General features: G+C 44.8%; 1 protein-coding gene across 6 annotated transcripts in view; it reads left to right on the forward strand.

Moving 5' to 3' along the window:
* Positions 1 to 23,133, forward strand: part of TOGARAM2 (TOG array regulator of axonemal microtubules 2) — a 96,231-nt gene that overhangs the window by 65,376 nt on the left and 7,722 nt on the right. For all 6 annotated transcript variants that reach the window (XM_073338625.1, XM_073338630.1, XM_073338629.1 and 3 more), the window contains 11 exons: positions 653 to 831; positions 1,964 to 2,135; positions 4,863 to 5,036; positions 7,058 to 7,199; positions 9,114 to 9,219; positions 12,088 to 12,323; positions 13,519 to 13,677; positions 14,692 to 14,809; positions 15,711 to 15,814; positions 16,606 to 16,804; positions 18,163 to 18,379. In XM_073338625.1, the coding sequence (XP_073194726.1) occupies positions 653 to 831; positions 1,964 to 2,135; positions 4,863 to 5,036; positions 7,058 to 7,199; positions 9,114 to 9,219; positions 12,088 to 12,323; positions 13,519 to 13,677; positions 14,692 to 14,809; positions 15,711 to 15,814; positions 16,606 to 16,804; positions 18,163 to 18,379 (1,806 nt within the window). The remainder of the gene's footprint in view (positions 1 to 652; positions 832 to 1,963; positions 2,136 to 4,862; positions 5,037 to 7,057; positions 7,200 to 9,113; positions 9,220 to 12,087; positions 12,324 to 13,518; positions 13,678 to 14,691; positions 14,810 to 15,710; positions 15,815 to 16,605; positions 16,805 to 18,162; positions 18,380 to 23,133) is intronic.

A 23,133-nucleotide genomic window follows, 5' to 3' on the forward strand; every position in this document is an offset into this window, starting at 1 on the left:
AAGTGAGCTGTAGCTCACGAAAGCTTATGCTCAAATAAATTGGTTAGTCTCTAAGGTGCCACAAGTACTCCTTTTCTTTTTGCAAATACAGACTAACACGCTGTTACTCTGAAAAGGAAACTTTCACACCCAGTCCCCTACAGTGTGTATCTGGACAGAGGTACTAATTTCAGGGGTTGAGCTGCTAGTTTTGATAATGAATCCACTTGTGGGAAATTCATTGCAGTAACCATTGTTTTATTGTTCATATTTCAACAATCCAAAACTTTTCTCTGAAAGCTTTTAATTTGCTAGTAGAGAGGAGGAATAATTGATTTTACCTAATACATGGGTGTCAGAAGGTGGAAGGGTCACATGAACACAAACTCTGTAAACTCGGGGAAGGAGGATGATTTACTCATGTCTGAATAGCTGGGAAGATATAGGAAAATGTTTCCTTTTTCACAGGGAAAATCTTAATTTTCATCCTTCTTTAGCAGTCACAGCTTCTCACCAATGGCTGTAGATTGAGCCTTCTCCCTCACTCAATAGATCTGTATTTCAAGAAATGTCATTTCTACAGCAGATGCAAAAAGCCAGAGTCCCATCAACCTGTTGGCACTGGTGTGCTGCTTGCTGCACTAATATATGGTATGTGTCTTTGGCTTATCAGAATTCAGAACTCTGGAACCCATTTTGCCTGCTCCCAAAAATGGCTTGACCAGTAGCATGAAGCCTGCTGAATATTTACTGCCATTAACAACCCTCTCCCTCAGCCAGGCCAAGGAGACAGGACCCCTATCGAGCCCTCACCTTTTAAAGGGTGATGATTGGAAGGAGAGCAATGGAAGGGTATGTATGTGTTAAGGTCATTGGAGCAGGGATGGCCTTTTTTGTTTGGTGATTGTACAGTACCTCCTACAATGGGGTCCTAGGTGCTACTGTGATACAAATAATAACTAACAATAAAAATAATGAACTTCCTCTGTCAGGGACCCTCTTCCCAGTTTGATTAGGTTAAAGAGTCAGGCATTCACAGTGTATTTTCTCTGAACAAAGGAGAAGCAGAAATTATTGTCTGGGAAATAGTGATAAGATTAAGTAGGATGAGTTCTCTGTTTCTTACGTGAATTCAGAGGTGGTGCAAGTTACCCACTGGTGAGTGTGAATTACATGTTGAGAAGGTGGAGGCAATTTCAACAATCCAAAATAATATTGGATTGTAATATCGGAAGGAACCGAGAGGGTGTGTAGGATACTGGCCTGTCTACCCAGTCCAGGAAGGAGTGGCTCCCCGGAGTCTGGGTCAGGTCCTTTTCTCAGGGCTTCAGCTTTATTTCCTCCAAATAACATAAATCCAGCATCTCAGTTGTCCCTTCCCTTCTAATGCAGGGGCCTATCCATTCTCCGCAGGTTCCCACTCTACCAGCCACCTTGTCTGAGAGTCACCGTGCTCCCGGGCCTGCAACAGGAACCAACCTGCTTCCTACAGCTCTCTCCTCTTTACTCATGGGCTTCCTGCCAGAATCTCCCTGCTCCTTGCAGCTCTCCACCCTAACGCAGCTACTTGCTGGCTTTTATAATCACCTAATCTCTAGCTTATCAGTCTGAGCTGAGAGGTAGCTGACTTCACCTGTTCCAGGTGATGCAAGGCCCAACAGCCCTTTGAGGGCCAGCGAGGATGTAAATTAAAACAGAGGAGCTTGCTTTTCCTGACATCTTCCTGTTAGCTGCTTGTCTTCCTGTGACCCCTAACCGTCCCACCCACTTGCTTTCCATCCACTCGCAGTAACTTAAAAACATGAAAATTACACCGCCTATGAATCTGGCCAAGTACCTTTTCTGTTTAATTATATGTGGGGAGGGCAATTGCTTCTGAAACTATTGGGGTGTATATTGAAGTGTATCAGTGTTTGTGATGTACCACAGTGTTTCCTGCTTTCTGTATCATTTGTGTACCTTGGTGTGTTTGTGTTGTGTCCAGATCCATGTCACAATATCGAAGTCAGCTCAGGAGAAAATGCGCCAGAAGCAAAAGAAAGAGATGGAGCTTTTGCACAGCGAGAGGGAGAAGGAAAAAGAGAGAGAGAAGGAAAGGTCCCTGCAGCTCCATGAGCAACTGCAGAACGTTGACCCAGGTGTTATTGCTCAGGAAGGTAAGTGGCTGCTAATGGCTATAGACCTGGTTCTCCACTGCCTCACACCTTGTTTGGGCATTGACACCTGTGCAAAGTGAGTGAAAAATTCTGCTCACTCCAACTGGTAGCATGTTAAACCTACTGTTCACAGGTGTAAATGAATAGTGTGTGAGGCACTGGTGTGTCTGACCCTATGAATTAGGGTCACTATATTCCATGCTTATAACCTGAGCTGCAGGGCAAGAAGATCCCTTTAGAGCAGGGGTAGGCAAACTTTTTGGCTGGAGGGCCACATCTGGGTATGGAAATTGTATGGCGGGCCATGAATGCTCATGAAATTGGCGGTTGGGGTGCTGGAGGGGGTGAGGGCTCCAGCTGGGGGTGCGGGCTCTGGGGTGGGGCCAGAAATGAGGAGTTCAGGGTGCAGGAGGGTGCTCTGGGCTGGGACCGAGGGGTTTGGAGGGTGGGAGTGGGTTCAGGGCTGGGGGTTGGGGCGTGGGATGGGGTCAGGGGTGCAGGCTCCAGATGGCTTTTACCTCACGCAGCTCCAGGAAGCAGCAGGATGTGCCCCCTCCAGCACCTATGCGGAGCACAGCCAGGCAACTCTGCACACTGCCCCGTTCGCAGGCGCCACCCCTGCAGCTCCTATTGGCTGCAGTTCTGGGCCAATGGGAGCGGTGGGGGCAGCGCTTGGGGCGGGGGCAATGTGCGGAGCCCCCTGGCTTCCCCTACGCGTAGGAGCCAGAGGGGGGACATGCCACTGCTTCTGGGAGCCATGCAGAGCCACGGCATGCTTGGAGCAGGACAAGCCCTGGACCCCGCTCCCCAGCGGGAGCTCATGGGCCAGATTAAAATGTCTGAAGGGCCAGATGTGGCCCCTGAGCCATAGTTTGCCCACCCCTGCTTTAGAGAAATAACCATAATTTCCACAGGGATTTTCTATAGAGAAATCCCACACAATTACCCCTCCCTCTAGACATCATTGCAAATTTCCCTATTGCTGAGGAGGCTGGATGAAACTCCGGTCAGATCCTGTCAGGACTGCTGGCTCAGTCAGCTGGAGACATCACTCTAAAGATATGGGAGACTGTCTCTCTACCAAGGTGTGGCTGACTATTTTCCTGACAAAGTGCTCCCAGTCTTGCTGCCTGAGCCAGCTTAGACACGATGATCTCAGGTACTTACATACCTCATCATTGTAGTATTTGAGCGCTTCACAGTCTTTAACAGTCTGAATAAAGACTGGGAGTGGATGGGTCATTACACAAACTAAAAACTAATTTCCCCATGCTAATTTCCCCCTACTATTACTCATACCCTGTCAACTGTTTGAAATGGGCCACTCTGATTACCACTACAAAAGTTGATAATAGCCCACTTCAACTGAATTTTTTTGTTAGAATTGGTAAGGCAACCCCCATCTTTTCATGTACTATCTCTGTCTCTCTCTCTCTCCTGTATTTTCCACTTCATGCATCTGATGAAGTGGGTTTTAGCCCATGAAAGCTTATGCCCAAAAAATTTGTTAGTCTCTAAGATGTCACAAGTACTCCTTGTTGTTTTTATTTATTTATTTATTTATTTATTTACTTATTTTATTTTCACTCCTATAAGGAGTTATTAGCCCCATTTGATATATGGGAGAGACTGAGGCACAGAAAAACTAAGTGACTTGCCTATGGTCATATAAGAAGCCTGTAGCAGGGCCAGGCATTGAATCCTGATCTCCCAAGACCCAGACTAGTGTCCTAACTACTGGACTATTCTTCCTTTCTAACAATAATGACAATGATACTACTAAGCACTTCTGTAGTGCCTTTCATCCAAGACTTCAGATCATTTTACAAAGGAAGGGGGAATATTATTATTATTCTTTTGCAGATGGATAAACTGATGCATGAGGTGACTTACCCAAAGCCACACAGTGAGTCAGTGGCAGAGTCAGGAACAGAATGTGGAGTTCCTGTCTCCACAGCCCCAAGGTCTATCCAATGCTGCCTTACAGATCAAACCTATGCCTATCATTGTAGCACAGCCTGCCATAATGAAGACAAACTAATTGTGTCCAAAAATGCTTTTAATCATGTTATGATCCGGAGGAGTTTTAATAGAATTGTTTCTAATTACAATACGAAGAAAGATCCTGCTCACGCAGTAACACAAATCACCCCCTACACGCACTCCTGAGAAGCTTATGTTTTAGAGGAGCACTGAAGCTGTTACAAAAGTAGTTCACGTTTTTAAAAAAATGTACTAGAGCATGGCTTACTGACTCTGATTTAATTGTATCTGATAGGCTCTGATTGTGCTGCGGCACAAACTCTAAAGAGTGCAGCAGCAGAGAAAGTTGCAAGTCAGCACTGAGCACAAGGGCATTATAAAGGTTATGTTTACTTTTTATTATTACTATTTGGTGGAGTGAATTTAATGCTGGTGAGAAGTGCTAGAATGACAGCCCCAGCGGCATAAATCCTCTATTCATCCCCAAAACAAGTGGAGGAGAAGAAATGGAAAGCTTAACTTCCCTCAGCTCTGGTAGAAGGTACTGCTGTATTTTAGTCATTGTTCCTAGTAATGCAGTTTTCAATCATGTTGTTTCTGCGTGGGGGGGCAATTAAGAACAGCGCTGTAGTACTTTTAAATAAGGGACACCCCTTCACCAATGCGCCTGCCCCCATTACCAATCCCTGGAGCCATCCAGTGCATCACTCTAGAAAAATGCTGACACCCCAAGTGCTCTTTCAGTCCCCACAGGTTTTGGCCCACTTAACACCAATGGGATCATCTCCATTACACCCAATGTGAGCAACCCATGCAGAGCCAGCGTTGGCATGGCCTTAAAGAAACGGGTCAACAGGCCATCTCTGCCTAGCATCCCCATCATCAATCATGACAGCAGCTTCATGCGGCACTCATCAGGTGAGACTTGCTGTGTCAGTGGGGTCACAAAGCTGTCATCACAATCTCAGGTGTTCTGTTCCCCTGGGAGTGAGGACTGGATACAGTTTAAAGCACAAATGGACTGAATTCTGCTCTGTTTCATTGGTATAAATCCATAGTAACCGCAGTCTAGTCACTCCAGACTGAGTGAAACTGAAGTGGGCATTACTTATGTAGCCAGTGGGAGTTTTGCGTGAAAACAAATTTAATAGGGGCCTCAGGATATGGCGCTTTACCCATTTTGAATTTCTAAAGTGTAACATTGTTTTTGGTTGTAAGATGACATCATAAAAGGGAGATGAATGTATAAATCCAGAAAAGCTGTTGTTCACTTCCTCCGAAATCACTGAGCTCAACTGCAGCCAGTCAGGATGAACTCATTTGCATATGTGATCTGATTGGTTGCTCATTGTCATTGACCTCTGAGCAGCTGCCTATCACACTGCATGACTTTTCAACCAATCATTATCCAATCACTCTCAGCGGTGGCAATATTGCCTAATACCATTGCAGCCAGAGGTGGTTGGAGACACTCAGCTTTGGCATCATGCCTAACGCACCACAAACTGCACAGTATTATTATGTCCTATAGCTTAAATATAACAGGTGATGTATGTGGGATGCTGCAGGGTGATACTGAAATTGTTTTTTCCCCCTGCAATTAATGGATAACAGACAGTGGGGGTACATAGTGACTCTGTTCTTTCTTTGTTTGATAGGAAGCTTTTATTTTATTTAGCCTACAACCATAGGACTCTATTGTGATTCTATTAAATCTTGCAAGCTAAGAAGGGATAGGCTGGGTTGGTACTTGGAAGGGAATCTTTTATAGAACACCTTTCTATGTAGGAGGGGATTTTTTAAAATGGTTGGCATTAAAGTTAATGGGGTTTTTACCGTTGACCAGTGGGAGCAGAGTTAGGCACAGAGTGCTTTTGAAATTCTCAACTTTAGTTTTTGTACCGTATATATCCTACAAACCCTAAGGACTACATATAAACTATGAGATCCTATATTTCATATATAGATATCCCCTTCAGAATCTACATTCCACCTAACCTCGACACAACATTTGCACTTTTAGAAGTCAAAAGTTTTCTCATATACAATTTAGAAGAGAAAATTTTGGCCTAAAGATATTTAGGCGTGAAATTTTTTTACTTCTAGCACTTCGGATGACAAATGGGCTTTGTGACAAAATACATTTATCATGTAAAATTTAAGATGACTAGTATATTCATCATCAACCACATTTGCTAACACTGAATCTTTTTACCTACAGTTCACATTTGGAAGGTTTTCTTTGAAACTGTAAGGGTTAGAAATTGTTTCCTATTAAAAGAAAGCTTAGATTCTGCACAGTCTATGAACAAATATATTTGATAAGACAAATGTATTCTACCCCACAATCCCTGATGTACAGTCAGTGGATAGCTCCTAAAGAACAGAAATATGTACAAGACTCAGACATTTATGAAAATCCCTGAATAATCACATTCCCAATGATATGTTAAAATATACATATATGTGAATTATCAGACTTCCATAACAAGCTGCTGTCCAGTGATAAGTTGTTGAAAAATCATTAGGATAGTATTATTTAATTTATTTGTATTACTATAGCACCCAAGAGCTCTAGTGATGGACCAGAATCCCACTGTGCTAGGGGCTAAACAAAATACTGTGAAAAACCATGGGCCAGGTCCTCCATTGAAATCAATGAAGCTATGCTGATTTATACCAGTTTAGGATGTGGCTCATATTTTTTGGTCTCCTTGTCATTAAAACAGTTATGATCCTAAGCTTCTGAAACTCATTAAAAATGAGACTGCCCATTTTAATGGTAGAAAAATTCAGACCAATAGCAATTTCAGCTAAGAAGTTAGAAGAGGCAGAAGACAAAATAAGCCCCACAATGGAACCTTGGTTGCGACCTTAACTGTGGACTTGTGACCAGCACCTGCCATATTGATATCTGTGTGTTTGATTTTTCCATACAGCTAACTCCCTGCCAGCAAACACTCTGGATCCTCCAGAGGGGGAGGAGGAGTCTGAAAGTGGGGAAGCCTTGGAGATGAGACCCTTCTCTCACCCAGAGCAAGGGCTGGTTGATGCTCTCAAGTGGCTCAATAGCAATGACTGGTAGGGAAACACTCCACCGTCAACTCCCTCCTTCCCCTCAACATAAAGGTGTGAGTGGTTGCCTCCTCCAGAGCTATGCTCAGTTTCTCTTTCAGGATCAGGAGCTTGGAGGGAACCAAGTAAAGCCAATCTTCACAATGCAATTGCTTTCCAGTAGATATAAGCAAGGGAAAGCTCTCCAGCCTGGTTCTCCTGCCCAGGCTGTAATGCTGCTATGGCTAACAGCAGGTTAACTTCATTCATTAACCTTCTCCTTTGGCCATTTGTGTAGCCACAAATAGTAATTACAGAGAAGAGATTAAAATTATAGGATAATCAGAAGATACTCCTGCCAGAAGCCTGTGTTCCCTATGTGTCATATCCCTGCATTGACTCCCAGCCAAAGGAGATGGAGACCACTTCAGTAGTCATAAAGGCAGAAGTAGGGTTGGCCCTACAATTTGCAGGGCCTCAAGCTGCTGGGGGAGGTGGGATTGAGTCATCATGAGTTGCCTTCCACTCTGGTCTCATTGCTGGAAGCATAGGGAAGAGAACTGGGACTCTTCCCCTTAGCCTTGCTACTGGTAGCAGGGTGGGAGGGTGTTCATTTCAAAAACTGCATCCTCCCCTAGCTCTGCAAGTTATAGATCTGTGAGTAGGGCCCAAGCAATCAGTTGCATTGCTTGTGATTAAGGTAAACTCTAGGATTGCAATGCATACTGAGAAGGGAATTGCTCTGCCTATAGTCTCTCTAGGGCAAGATTTTTGGGGAGAGGAGCATGGGGTGAGAGGAGTCATTTATTAGGAAGCCAGGATCATCAGAATAAGAACTTTCCTCACTGACTAACAGGGGCACAAACAATGATATTTAACTGATGATCACACTATACTGGAATTAGCCATAGAGAGGGAAGAGGGGAGGGGAGAGGGAAGAGGGGAGGGATAGCTCAGTGGTTTGAGCATTGGCCTGTTAAACCCAGGGTTGTGAGTTCAATCCTTGAGGGGGCCATTTAGGGAGCTGAGGCAAACACTGGGGACTGCTTTGAGCAGGGGGTTGGACTAGATGACCTCCTGAGGTCCCTTCCAACTTTGATATTCTATGATTCTAAGAGAACATTCATGGATTCAGAAGCTATAGAACCAGATTCTGATCTCAGCTACGCCAGTGTAAATCCAGAGTGAATCCATTCAGTTCAGCGGAATTACTCCAGATTAACAATGGTGTAACTGAGGTCAAAATCTGCCACCCTGCATATGCTTGTATAAACACAGTTATTTGATTTTATTTTAAACCCCTTTACTTTAAACTTTCTCTTTCTCATCTGCTTCTCTTTCCTTCTCACCTCTAATCCTCCACTACTTTCTTCTTCTTTTCTTTAACAATTCCCCCCTATCCACACACAGAAAAAATGAAGGCTTTCTCTATTAAGTTAAATCCATGTACCCCATTTCTGCTGCGGCTGTCGGAGGAGGCTGTGCTTCTTGTCATTCACCAATAGGTGGCACTGTTAATTCAGTGAGCTGAGTCCTGAAACAAACTGGCAACATTAATAGGGGTTATAGAAGAAAAATGCAAGTTATGTCTCCTGAGTCTAAAGGGAGATGGAAAATCCATAGTCTGCCATGAAAATCTCTAGTTTTCTCCAGGATTGAGTCTATCATGTGGAACTAGTAAATCAATCGTACACCTTCCTCCGGCTTAGGTCACTGGGGAATTGCACACACAGGCTTCTGAAAGCATTTTTTTATTAGTAGTTTAAAAAATTAATAGGGAGTTTCTCAAAAATCCAGCACCTTTGCTTTTAGTGTCCTACTTGTGTGGGTTCAAGGGTCTATCCCCAGGTTGCAGGTGTGTGAAAGTGTGTTTAGCACAGTGCTATGCGAGACCAATGATTTGTCTCTTCTGTGTCTGTCTGTTTTGTAATTGCTTCTCAGGTCACTGAAGGAGAAAGGACTTTTCAGCATCAAATGCCTGGCTATCTGCCATTCAGAAGTCCTCTTTTGTCGACTTCATGATGTTTCCTTGGCAGTTACCAGAGAGGTAAGAAATTTGTTTTAAATGTATGTCCACACAGTGTATAGAATAAATGTGTGTGTGTGTTTTATCTTTATTTATAAATTTGCAGGAAACTGGACTAGATGTCCTCTTGAGCTCCCTTCCAGTTCTATGATTTGCTCTGTGTCTCTCTCTAGCTATTTTTATATCTATGTCTTTAGATCTCTGTCAGATATCTACATCTATATATACAACATCTATCTATCTCTATCTATGCCTACAACAGAATGCAGTGTCTCTCTCTCTCTCTCTGTCACCTCTTTGAATTAGGTATTACCATTATATATTGTACAAATGGGGAAACTGAGGCATGGAAAAGCTGATTTGCCAAAACCAGGCTGCATCATTGTCAGTCAGGATTATTAAACTCTGGCATTTTGGCTCCCAGGTTTATGCTCAGTCCACTAGACCATGTTTCTGTTTCTCTCTCTTTCTCTCTCTTTCTCTCTCTTTCTCTCTCTTTCTCTTTCTCTCTCTCTCTCTCTCTCTCTCTCTTTCTCTCTCTCTCTCTCTCTTTCTCTCTCTCTCTCTCTCTCTCTCTCTCTCTCTCTCTCTCTCTCTCTTTCTTTCTCTCTCTCTCTCTCTCTCTCTTTCTTTCTCTCTCTCTCTCTCTCTCTCTCTCTTTCTCTTCTCTCTCAGGGGTCCCTGCTGACCTTTTCTCCCTCTTCCTTCCAGTGCCTGTTTTTAGTGCCTTGCTCCATAGAAATGTTTCCCCTCCTGCTTAAGACACAAATATCTCCTTGCATATCTAGAGCTCTGGAGCATGTGTGTTGGACTCCATGAGCCAGCCAGCCTTGGGATTCCAGGGCAGTCATCCATGACTGCTCTGAACATCTTTACTTTTTATTTGATCAGTTAATTGAGAGATTTTATTGTGCTAGACTCTTCAATGAGTTAACAGCAGCTGCAAGTTCCAATTCAGCACTTGTTTGTGGCCTGCACAGCTGATTGTCCTATTACTAGGTATGGTTTGCCAAGCACACTAAACCTTCTTCCATCTGCAACAAACAATGAGAGTTGGTTCACTTCTGTAAACTCCAATCTCCATCTTCTGTCTGCAATACAAAGATCTAGCAGGCTTGAATAATAGGGGGTTAGAGGGCTACAGAGCTTATAGGTCACTGCGTTCAGATCCGCAGGATTCAAACCCCCTCCCCCCCCTTGAAATTCAGGGATGTGGGAGGCAGATGTTCAGACTATAATTTGCAGCTCAGGCTCTTCTCTGATTCTTACCTCACTGTTATCTTTAGGAAGAGGTACCTTTCTCTCTTCCTTGCAGAAGCTCATATGCAGAGATATGGGTTCATCTTTCATTTCACTCCTGTCCCAGATTTTACTTTCACAGTCCAGAAATTGCATTTTCTGGGGCTTGCATTGAACCCTTTATAGCAGGTGTGCACAAACTAATGGACCCTCCGAGCTGCATACAACAATCTTCAGAAGTTTGAAAGCTGAGGCATGCTACTGGGTCTTGGAGCTTCAGCCCTGCAGGAGGCGCCTGCCCAGGCTTGGGGTTTCAGCCCTGCTCCTGGTAAAGCCCCGGGCCCTGGCACGCATGCCCCGCGGGGCAGAAGCCCCAGCAGATGCTTTCCATAGGGCTGAAGTCTGAGATCCCCCCTTCCTGCTGGGCAGAAGCCAGAGGTGTGTGAGGGGGACACATAGGGGTCATGTTCCCCCCACCCCCAAATTTTTGGCAGGATTTGCTGGCCTCATTTGGTCACATGGTGCCACCAGGGCCCCTCCATGCACAGTGGCTGCTGCATCTGGAAAGCTGGGATCTGTGCCTTGGCTGGAGGCAGTAACAAACAGCTGGGACCTGCAGGGAGAACTGCTGCTTTTGCTGCTGCCTCTCCCTAAGGAGCTAAAGCCAGAGGCCCTGCCCTGCAACTCCCAACTGTTTGCCGCTGCCTCACCATGCAGAGCTAACACCTGGGAGCTCAAGGGATGAGGCTGTTGAAGGAAAGAAGGGGTGTGTGCCTTGGGGCTGTAACTCAAGCTGTTGGGGGGGGGGCAAACCTTTACACTGTGCCAACCCACTCTCAGCTGGCACCAGTTGTCTTTGGCAGAAGCTTTGAGCTCCCCCCCCAGCTCCCCGCCCAAGTCTAGTAGGTGGAGAATGAGGGGGGAGGGGCCTCTGGGAGCCGCACTTTAACTATAAAAGAGTCCCATGCAGCTCACAAGTCGCAGTTTGGCCACCCCTGCTTTATAGAAATAACATAGGCTATTAAGATGGCTAGAACCATTGGACCATCCCCTGCCTTTGGGCAGCACCAATCTATCTTTCAAAAACAATGCTGTGAACTCTCAGCAGCTGATCCATTCCAGTCTATGGGATAAGGCTTTGTCATTGGGGCCCAATGCACAATAATGCTGAGCACCTGGATGCCCACTGACTTCAGAGGGAATTAAGGGTGCTCAGCATCTTGCAAGATCAGAACTTTATGAAGCTCATTTCTCCAAAGTGCTTTACCAATCCTAATGAATCCTCAAAACATGCCTGAGGGAAAAAGGGGTGGAGAGAGGGAGGGATTATTTTCTCCATTATGCAGATTGAGAAACCAAAGCAGAGACGTTAAGGGCTCAATACTGCCTTCTGTTGTGCTGAATGTTCCTTACTCCACAAGCAGTTCCATTGAATCAGGCCTTAAGTGATTTGCTCAAACCCACAGAAGGAGCTGGTGTCAGAGCCAGGGGTAGTTCTTTGCTTCCAGTCATATGCTTAGACCAATAGACTACATTTCACCTTTGATGTGGTATAAAAATCTGGTTTCCCCTTGGCCCCCTAGATACATGCAGGTGGATCTTCTTTCTAAGCTGACTCCTGTGTCCTACTCATAACTCTTCCTCCTCCAGGTTAGCAACCTCCGCTCAAAGGTGTCTCGCTTTGCTATTAGCACCCTTGGCGAGCTCTTCAGGACCATGAAGAAGCAGATGGACCAGGAGGTTGAGGAGATTGCCCGGGTCCTGCTCCACAAGACAGGGGATTCCAGCGAGTTCATTCAGAAAGCAGCTGATCGATCCCTGGGCATCATGGTGCGGAGTGTGACTCCCATGCGAGCAATGGCTGCCCTCATGGCCGGTGGAGTAAAGTATGTGACTCTTCCCTTGTCTGAGCTCTGCAATCTGACTACTTGCTTTGTGGGGAACGAGAATGGTGAAGAAGGAATTCCTTCTGCTCTGTGGTATTTCACTGCCGCTACCCATTTACATCTCCAATTATCAGGTCACCACATTGTGATGACCTACCTTCTAGCACAGTCCATCAACATTGCCCAGATGCTGTGGTGATGGGGATGTGATAGATCAGTGCAGAGCCCTGCGATGTGCTCCCTCCACTCTCCAGGTGGTGGGACCACAGCAGTTCTGGTGTGTGGCCAAAACCAAGTCTCCTGCTTAATGACCATAGAGCGCTAATCATGGGGCCACTGGGACAAACCACACATCATCAGGGCATTATTAACAAGAGAAGCAGGGACCAGACATATGTATGGCTAGAGTGTACCCACAGGAGAAACGGCATGGTTTGGCAGGGACCTGCCACACAGGGTCAATTCCTGAGAGTCTCCCATCATTGCCTTTAAAAACTTCACTTTCAGTTCAAAATGCACAGCTGAGCATCACCAAAATGCCAGCTTCAGTTCAGTGTGGCATATTTTCTTGGTCTTGAGATACAGACTTTTGTGGGAACCACTAAGCTGGCACCACTTCAAGGTGATGGTACCATACCTGGTGCTTTCAAACAAGTGCTATTCATTCCAGTAAATGAAGGTCTGGCTAAAACTGTTGGTGAGATACATGTCTGTATACCTTCTGCAGCCCTGAAAACATTAAAACACCAAATGCTCTAGGCATATCCAGGCAGAGGCTGTGTTGATGAATATACTATAGCACTGTCCCTCATTGTGGTTTTATGTCTCTGACCATTCAATGGGCTGCTGGATATGGTGAACTAAGTCTAAATGCTAGTGCACCAATATCTGTGTCAGAAAGGCATAATTGCACCTCCTCTCCCTTTCTGGGTTAATCTCAGCAGGAACCCCAAGGACCAAATGTGCCATGGAGACTTAATTCCCCTCTCATCCTTATAGGTGGTCCCTCTGTAACATAGTAGTTCTGTGTTTATAAATGGATACTGTGATCACTAATAGCAGGGTCCAAAGAGAGGATAAGAGACCTGCTACTACCAACAATTAAGGAGCTCTCTCTTGGTCAAGTGGCAGAGGCCTGTGGTTTTGGAGATGAAGGGCCATATAGACATGTACTGGTTTGATGTCTTGTCTTCAGCCATCGTAACCCCCCCGTTCGAAAGTGCGCCGCTGAACACTTATTGACTGTCATGGAACAGATTGGGGCCGAGAAACTTCTGTCAGGTACCAGAGACAACACAGAACTACTGGTCCAGACTCTGGTGAAGCTTGCTCAGGACTGCAATCAAGACACTAGGTAATGATGTTCCGTTCACCGCCAAGATGCAGTAACCTTTTGTGATCAGTAGCTGGCAAATAACAAACCATGACAATGCAAACTAAAGTAAAACAAATATAAGGAAAACAATGTAAAATAAGCATAAGGAAAGCATCCTTCCCAGCGTGTATATTGTTGGCTAAGGAAAGGTGCAGGATCCAGCTCGTATGGGTTATCAAGTAATAAAGATCCATTCAAGCATTTACATTGCATGAGGCATCCTTTATTCAAAAGGAATGCAATAGGACTAGTCCACCAATCAGTTTCATTTGGCTCCAATATGCACGTATGACTTTCTTGGGTATCTTTTGGGTGTTATGTAAAACTGAATCCCTGGCCACTTATGGTCATTGAAAGATCCCAGAGCATTTTTGTAAGATTAGGAGTGCTAGCACCCACTGTCCTGGTCAAATTCTGGTGGTATTGAATCAATGCATATTGCCTCCCTAAAGTCCCCTTGCAGTTTCTATTGGCTGTGATATTTATCACCTTCCACCCTAAACTATTGTGTGCTGTTGAACAGTTTCCATGTTCTACCACAATGGTAGCTGCTCTTTGGTCGTGAAAAACCCTCCTCTGCAATAATTTGTTAAAGCAGGTTAGACTCTTGCAAAATGAAAGCCTTTTTAAGGAACTAACTTGTTATGACCATTACACATCCTCATCAAAGGAAAATAGATTCCTTAATTATTTAGTAGATCTCCATAGAGTGAGAGGATATTTCCACATTGCTCTACTGCTCCATGACCTATTGTATGCAGCAGGCCATATTGTATAGTCATGACAATTTGAGGTAAATCTTATTCTTTATTTATATCTCTTCTGAGGGGATTAAAAATCCTTACAAAGTGCCACTAGCTTGTACTGAACATGGAGAGCATAAAATTTCAGTTTCTTTTTGTAATCCCTATCTGCCTCCTGGATAGATAAATGAAATGGTGATATTTTGAGATAAAATGTTCCTTCATTAATTTCTCCCCCTCCCCATGCTAGGTTTTACGGCCGGAAGATGCTGAATGTGCTGATGTCTCATCCGAAATTCGATGGGTATTTGAAACAGTCTCTCCCATCACATAATTTGCGGGATGTTATGGCAACAATAAAGCAGAAAGTAAGTGCTTAGTAGGAGGTATATCTCCTGTTTATATGTACTGAAAGAGCCTATACATGATCATGTACAACCTCTCTCTCTCTCTATCTCTTTCTCTGGCTCTTCTGGTTCATGGAAAGGAACTACAGATCCTGACCCAGTTTATCAGTTGGCAGTGAGGGAGGTAAAGTAGGTGGAATTATGGACACAAATAAGAAAAGAAAGTAGAAGAAAATGGTCTCCCTCACAGTTAGAAAGAAAAAGAGGGCAGGGGTGGGAGTAGTTCTCTTGAAAGTGTCAAACCTCTTTAATAGATAGGGAAGGAGATGTCCCTGGAAGATTTCCTAGAATAAGAGAGATGTGTCGCTGTCTTAATCGGAGCACATACCTACTCCAGTCAAAAAATACTAGCTCTGCACTCGTGCTGTGGAACGAGAAAGTGCTCCAAGAATCCCTACAGCCAGTAGAAAATCATCCTGATGAGCATGGGCTTTGTATTCATTTCTCTTCTAGAGAAGAACATAGGGTTGTCGAGGAGTTGGAAGAATGCCTCAGGTGGTATTCTCCCAGTATTCTGTAGGCCAGCGGTTCCCAGAGTTTCCTGCTCTTCAGCAGGCATCAGTTTGTGACTAGTTTTGCATGTGACCAGATCTAACTGACTGTCATAGGGTTTTATACTGCTGCCCATCACTGTAGCAGCTGAATGTCTCTCAGCTTGATTAGGATGGCAATGGTGAAGTCTCCAGTGGATTTCAGGGCATCTCTGGCTCTTCTCCCTGTTTGGGCTATAAAATTCTCTACACTCCCATCTGAAGAACACGGATCCTGGTTCTAAGCTGTGGTTTACACTGACTGTCATAAGAAATTATTTCCCATCTTCTCTCGCTTTTTATAGATGCATTTTTTATATATATATATATAGGGGATGGAAGACAATGTATCTGAACATCCTTCTGCCAAAGGCCGCAGGGAGTCTAGGAACAGCAGCTTGACTACTTCCCAGGACAGTCTGCCTTCCAATGAAGGGTACTGAACATTTCTTTGTTACCATTTCATTATCTTTGAGGATGATGTGCATGATGGAGTTTTCAGCCTTATTCATCAATAAACTATCTCTAGTCTAGTCTGAATTTTTTGTAGCTATTTATAAGGATCAGATCCAAAGAGAACATTCCGGAGTCAGGTGGCTGCTGCTAGTCCTGTGGCAATGCCGCACCTGCTGTACTGGGGATCAGTGTTCAAGACAGGAACTTGGTCCTTTGTGCCCAGGGCTGGCAGTGGAGCCACCAGTGTCTTTTTTCTTTTGATAACCCAATGGATTTGTTCCACTGGGTTCAACGATGGTAAGAAGAAAGAGAGCATAAGCCTCACCATTGTGTTTAGAATTTTTCCCAGGTACGTGCTGGAATTAATGAGCCCGACTTATAAGGGCCTAGTCCCCAGCCCATTAAAATCAATAGGAATCTTTCCATTAACTCGGTGGACTTTGTATCAAGCCCTGAGAGAGGAACAGTCTGAGCACAGGACTGGGAGCCAGCACTGCTGGCTTCTGTTCCCAGCTTTGCTACTGATTCTCTGGGTGGCCTTGGGTAGATCACTTTAACCCCCCTTTGCTTCACTTTCCTAATTATAAACTGGAGGTAATGTTAACTAGATGTTGCTTCCTGTAACAACAATAAGCTCTGAGGCTGAGTTATTAGAGCAGGCTCGCACTATAACCAAGTGAGCAGGAAGCACCCTGAGACTGTGTGTGTCATTGTTATACTGAAAACGTTGTTACCCAAAGGTGACATTTAGTTTTTCTGTCCCAACACCAGGTCCAGATCAGACACCCTAGCACCAGCACAGCCGGTGGTTCGTCGCTCATCTCTCCGTAGTGTGGAAGCGATGGAGCAACTCAAGGAGTTGAACAAACTCCTGATGGCCAAGGAGTTTCAGACACGAATGGAGGGAGTGACGCTGCTGGTGGAGCACTGCAGGAACAACCCCCAGTTTGTCTCCGCAAACATCGTCCAGGTCTCAAGAGCCTTTTCTCTTGTTCCCTTTCCCCATGTACCCTGCCCAGGCTGCCCCCAGTACAATCAATTCCAATCCAATTCACTCTCCATCCAATTAATTCAGGCAAGGCTGGCACACCCTTACTCAATACAGTTAATTCAGCCCCTGCCTCCAATACAGTTAATTTAAGCCTGGCCCTATCTTTCTGCAAGGTTCCACTGCTGCTGCCCCCAAGAAGGTCTTTGCAGCTGCTGCTGCTTATGGCCCTGCTGCTTTCTGCCTTCTCCTCCCCTCCAAAGAGCCAGTGAGAGGGAGCCCAGCTGTCCAGAGCTGCTCACTGTTTTCCAGGAGCCGAGTGGGGAGGTTGGAAGGAGTAGGGTGGGCTGCTATATTTTTTCGTAAGAGAGGGCTGGGAGATGGGTGTGGGACCTCCTAGCCATGAAGAGCCCACCTCCAGCTTTGTGCCCTCCCTTCCTCTTCGGTGGATAATGTAGTGGCTCAGCCTGATCACTTCCTCCTCACCTCTCCTCTACCTGAAAAAAACAGTCAGCTCCTGGGCTCCCATACTGGGACCCTCTCTCTGCCTCTTGAAGGGAAGGGGCACGGGGCTCAGAGCTGGAAGAGGAGGGTCTCCTCTCCTCTTCTGCCACCCCCACAGGGAGCTGCTGCTGCTCTCTGTCCCAGGGATCACTGCCTGAGCATGTGGTGGCAGCAGGACAGGGAATCAGAATCTGCTCTAATGAGGAGTGCATGATGCATTACACCTGGGAGGCCAGCCTGTTAGAGAGACTGATCAGACCCTGAACCACTTCTCAGACCCCTGCACTCCACCAACCCCAGGTTTTGTGAGGGTTGGATAAAACGAGACTTGGATCAGAACCAATCCTAGTTTGGTAAAGCCAAAGCTACCCCCAATTTGCCTCAGCTGTCTTCCCAAATGCTGCTGTTAACTGGTAATTGTGATTCTTCTACCCAAGCACTGAAATGACTCAAAGAAAGGCATATGTGGGGACCTTAAAGAGGTTGGCTGGCTCCCTTCAGTAAAAGGATTTCTGAACTTTATTGAGGAGAGATAAGTATTTTATCCCTCCCAGCCAACCCCACCCCAAATCCCCTTTCCCTAACACATTGGAAAATGAGAAGCTATTAAAGAAAGTAGAACCTGATTCTGCAAACAGTACTGTGCATACTGCTTACTATTGTGAGCAGTGCATGGAAGTCCGGGAGACTTCTCGCAGTAGTAAGTGCTGACTTGGAATGAAGTGTTGGCAGGATCTGGCCCATTTTTTCTGCTTGCTGGAAGCCTCTGTTTCTACATTCCCTGCCAGCCCCAACAGTGCTGTACATCCTGATTTTGCTTTTTTATTTTTGAACAGATTTTTGATACTTTTTCCCTGAGACTTCAGGACTCCAACAAGAAAGTGAACCAGCATGCGCTACAGTCAGCTGCCACCATGATCCCTATCCTCAAAGAGGGCTTACACCCAGTCGTGGTCTCCATGGTGACGGTTGTCACGGATAACTTGAACTCTAAGAATTCTGGGATTTATACTGCAGCAGTGAAGGTGTTGGACACAATGATCGCTAATCTAGGTAATATTTACTTCTTCCTGTTCCTACCGTGGGTATCCCATTGTGTGATACCTGTACAATTGCTGTTGCTCCATCTTGGAGTCAGTAAGCCACTTCTGGGCCTCAGATCAAACATTTCAGAGTAGTCCCTTAATTACCTCACTTGGCTGATGAACTCCACTCTGGTTTGAGAGAATGCGCAGCGGCTGTAGGGCTGTCCGTTAGCCTAGCAGCTTAAGTGTCCTGACTGAATTCTTCTAAATGGCTCTATAGATGGATGCTGTTTTTCACCAAAAACATGCATCTGGCTGCATTTCAGTGATTCTTCTCTCTTCTGTTTATGTTCTTAACCATACTCACACTCACAACCATAAACCACACTCACAATCATAACATCTGAGCTCTTTCCAGAAGTGCATGAAGTGATATGACTAACATCTATCATGTCTGCTTCTTTCCTTCTCCCCAGTGAGAAATTGTATAGGGATTTTTATTTTTATTTCATGTAATGTATTACATGTCTGCTGTGCTATGTCTATATTACCTCAGGCAAGATCAGAGAAGTATGTCTTGTGCTTGGAGTGGAAGATGGTGTGGTTTGTGGTGATTCTTAGTTTCTGCCTGACTTTGTTCCACTGTCTTGGAGCAGGCCCTGGAAAAGCTCCATCCTCTGTACTGGTGAGCTTTCCCCTTGCAGTGGACAGTTCAGCTGTACCTGAGGGTGGGAGTCCTGGAGTGGGGTCCTCCTCCCAGAATTTTATATGCTCTTTTAAGGTGTCCTAGGCCCACACCATTGAGTTAAAGATCAGGACTGAGATCTTGAGTTTGACATGTTACTGTATTTTGCAGCAAGCCAGCACAGTACACACAGATCAGGTGATGGATGCCTGGCACAGATTGTGCCTGGTCCTGCATGTGTGTACAAGAGTGGGGTGCATCTTTTGTGCATCTGTACAGGGTCCAAGCACAAGCCCCCTCTTCAAGTGCAAAGACCAGAGGTCTCTAGTGTAATCAGCAGTGCTAGAAACCCAAAACGGGATGGGCAGGACGTGAGGCCATGACACAAGCCCCTTCCCCACCAGTTAGTTAAGCTGGCCTATTGCACGGGATGCAGAGTGCACTTTACAACTTCCGAAGTTGCTCTAGCATTCCCAGCGATATTGCACCTGCCTCACTTTCATTTCCTCCAGGTGCTCCTGCTGGGGTGGTGCACCTCCACACTGCCCCTTACAGCACTCTTAAAGCCACAACGTGCCCCGTAGCTTGGAAAGTGCTGTGAGATCCCTGTACACGAATAAAGCCCTCACCCTATATACATGTAAATTGGTGTCGTCGTTGTTCTACATATTAACCTCTGAGTGTTGAGTTTTTGGGCCATGCATTGGGACTCAGTCTCTTGCACTCTTCCTCTCACAACTGATCTCAGATGTGCAGCCAGTATGTTCATCTTAGACAAACACAAACATCCATCTCATGCTGTCTCCCACCCACCACAGTTCTCAATCTGCCATGGTCCTAATTTTGGGATGAAAACCCAAAATGAAGGAGGAACAAAAGGAAAAACAGTAATATGGAATAATGTTTTAAAATGCTGTGAGATTAACTTTTCACCCTCTCAGCTAATATTTTCTCTCATCTCGGTTTTATAAGTCAGTGTTTCCTGATATTAATTATTCACAACAATAAATGTGAGCATGGAGGTCTGGATATCTGTTGGGGATGGGATATGGAGTTTTTGCCTCTAGGATACTAGTTCAAGTCAAGCCTGAGTCAGTAGTGAGTGAAAGTTGTTACTGTCAGATGGCTGCCTGATTGTCTGGACTGATTTGGCCAGTCTAACCCATTTGCCAGTGGATAGGTGTTTACATCACATTTGGCTTCACTGCTGGTAATTTCATTAGGGAGGGTTAAGACTGAGAGCTGGTGTACACTAGAAAATTAGATTGACCCAGCTTTGTCGCTCAGGGATGTGAAAAATCCACACCCCTGAGCAACGCAGTTATACTGACCTAACCCCTGGTGTAGACAGTGCTAGGTCGACAGGAGAGTTTCTCCTACTGACATAGCTACTGCCTGTTATGGACGTGGATCTTGTCAAGTGTAGAGTAGACCCGCCTGTAGTTAAGCAGACCTGAATCCCCATGTAAACTGTGCTAGGTCAACAGAAGAATTCTTCCATTGACTTGAGCTACCCTCTCTGAAGCAGGAGGATTTACTACAATAAGAGTACCCCTCATAGACTGAATGAGCCATAGAGACTGAATTACCCTCTCAACCGTCTGGGTTAGGGTTGAGACACCTTGCCAGTGGATGGGGGTGGGTTGGGATGACGTTTGTGCTAGCACTGTTTTTGTTGTGCCTGTTCTGTCAACAGAGGCTTTCAGTCTCCAAGTTTGTCACTATGGCATATTATTACCAGCACTAAATTCTCACATGAAAATAAATAAAATATGAGATCAGAGCAGATGTGTGTGTGATAAGAGACGAGTTTGGGTCTGAAATGAGGGATGCCCCTTGTAATGAGGGTCACTAAGAGTTTTATACATTAAAAATCAAGCTGTTTTCCTTCTGCAGAGGCACAGTCTTATACCCTGTACAGGACTCATCTTCACACCTTGGTGGACTGCAGTTTGAGTGAGCTAGGTTTGCAAATCACTCACTAGGTGATGTTCAGAGGTGCTAAGCACCCATATTTTCCATTGACTTCAACTGGAGTGATGGGTGCTCAGCTCTTCTAAAAATGAGGCCCTTAGGCACAGATCCTCAAAGGTATTTAGTCACCAGCTTCCTAGAAGAAAAAGGTCAGAGTGGCAAAGTTTGAATCTGCATCCAAATTTCCCCAACATGTTAGAATTAATTGGATCTGGACTCTTAGTTTGGTTTGTTATAAAAATGGGGTTGAGCAGTAAAACCTGGTACTGAACATCCCTAGAGTGTAGGGCCAAAGGGGTGCATGGATTTTGAGGTTATTTCTGGCCCATCTTGGCTTCCCAGGCAAGTTGCTTTGATGTTGATGTGAAGGGGACCTTGACCCAGCAGAGATTCTGCTGCACCGCCTCCTAGGAAGCCCTAAATTATGGGCCTTGACTGGTTCCTTCTCCTCTCTTCAGTTCATAAATATCTTCAACCCTTTCTCTTCTTTTTTTAATCTGAAATTTATGATTTGCCAAGTTCCTTACTAGAACAAACAAGTATAAATTCAGACCTAAATGATGGCTTGTTCCAAATGTTGTTCTGTATAGGGCGAGATTACTATTGCCAATAACTACATAACCAAGGCCTGTTGTAAATTCCCTTGCCATACAGATTTATTTCAGCTATAGAAATACTGCACTGGGTGAATATGCCTGAAATATTTAGCATGTTCAAGAGGCAGGCCTTAGAATGGAATTATTAACTCTCTTTGCACCAGAGATCCAGAGCTCTTGTATAGCTATTAGGATTTGCTCACTGCTTGCCTGTCGCTGTTCCTTTGTGCATGGAAATTGTTTTTAAACCATAAGGACAAGATTGTGTCTGAGTGTAAAGCAGAGAGAATTGTGTGAGGTCAGCACCACTGTGTTCTGGGCTCTCCACAGTAGGTGGTGGACCTAGACCCCCTCTCCACACCAGCCAGCAGAATTGAGGTGAGCATATACCTCACCCTTGTATTGCGGTATCCAGCAGCCATGATCCCTGTTGGTCTTGTGTCAAGTTTAAGCATGTTGTCTCTAGGAGCTTCTCCTCTCCCCCCGCGCACCCCAGGCTATGTCTTAAATGCAACACTATAACCTGTAAGCACTGGCAAGTGTCAGTACTGGAGCTGTGCAATACACATTTGTCTATGTTCATGTAGGTTTCAACTAGAGATGGGTTCAAGCTGCAAAGTTTTTAGTATTTTAGATCCAGGGTTTTGGTTCTGCCCATCATAAAGATATGAGCTATTTGCAAAATTCAGATCCGGAACTGAATCTTATACACCCCAAAATTCAAGGATCGGGGTTTTGATTGGGATTAGGGCTGTCTGTCAATTAAAAAAATTAATTGTGATTAATTTTTTTAATTTACATTTGAAAATGTATTGATTTCAACTACGATACAGAATACAAAGCGTACAATGTTCACTTTATATATATTTTTAATTACAAGTATTTGTATTGTAAAAAAACAAAAGAAATAGTATTTTTCAATTCACCTAATATAAGTACAGTAGCGCAATCTCTTTATCACAAAAGTTGAACTTACAAATTTAGAATTATTTACAAAAAACCTGCATTCAAAAATAAAATAATGTAAAATTTTAGAGCCTGCAAGTCCACTCAATCCTACTTCTTGTTCAGCCAGTCGCTCAGACAAAGAAGTTTGTTTACATTTGCAGGAGATAATGCTGCCCGCTTCTTGTTTACCATGTCACCTGAAAGCGAGAACAGGCGTTCACATGGCACTGTTGTAGCCAGCGTTGCAAGATATTTACATGCCAGATGTACTAAAGATTCATATGTCACTTCATGCTTCAAACACCATTCCAGGCTACATGCGTCCATGCTGGTGATGGGTTCTGCTCTATAACAATCCAAAGCAGTGTGGACCGACTCATGTTCATTTTCATTATCTGAGTCAGATGCCACCAGCAGAAGGTTGATTTTCTTTTTTGGTGGTTCAGGTTCTGTAGTTTCTGCATCAGAGTGTTGGTCTCTTAAGACTTCTGAAAGCATGCTCCACACCTCATCCCTTTAGATATTGGAAGGCACTTCACAGTCTTAAACCTTGGGTCGAGTGCTGGAGCTATCTTTAGA

The sequence above is a fragment of the Lepidochelys kempii genome, chromosome 3 (assembly GCF_965140265.1).
Source record: "Lepidochelys kempii isolate rLepKem1 chromosome 3, rLepKem1.hap2, whole genome shotgun sequence".
In the NCBI taxonomy this organism is placed as follows: Eukaryota; Metazoa; Chordata; order Testudines; family Cheloniidae; genus Lepidochelys; species Lepidochelys kempii.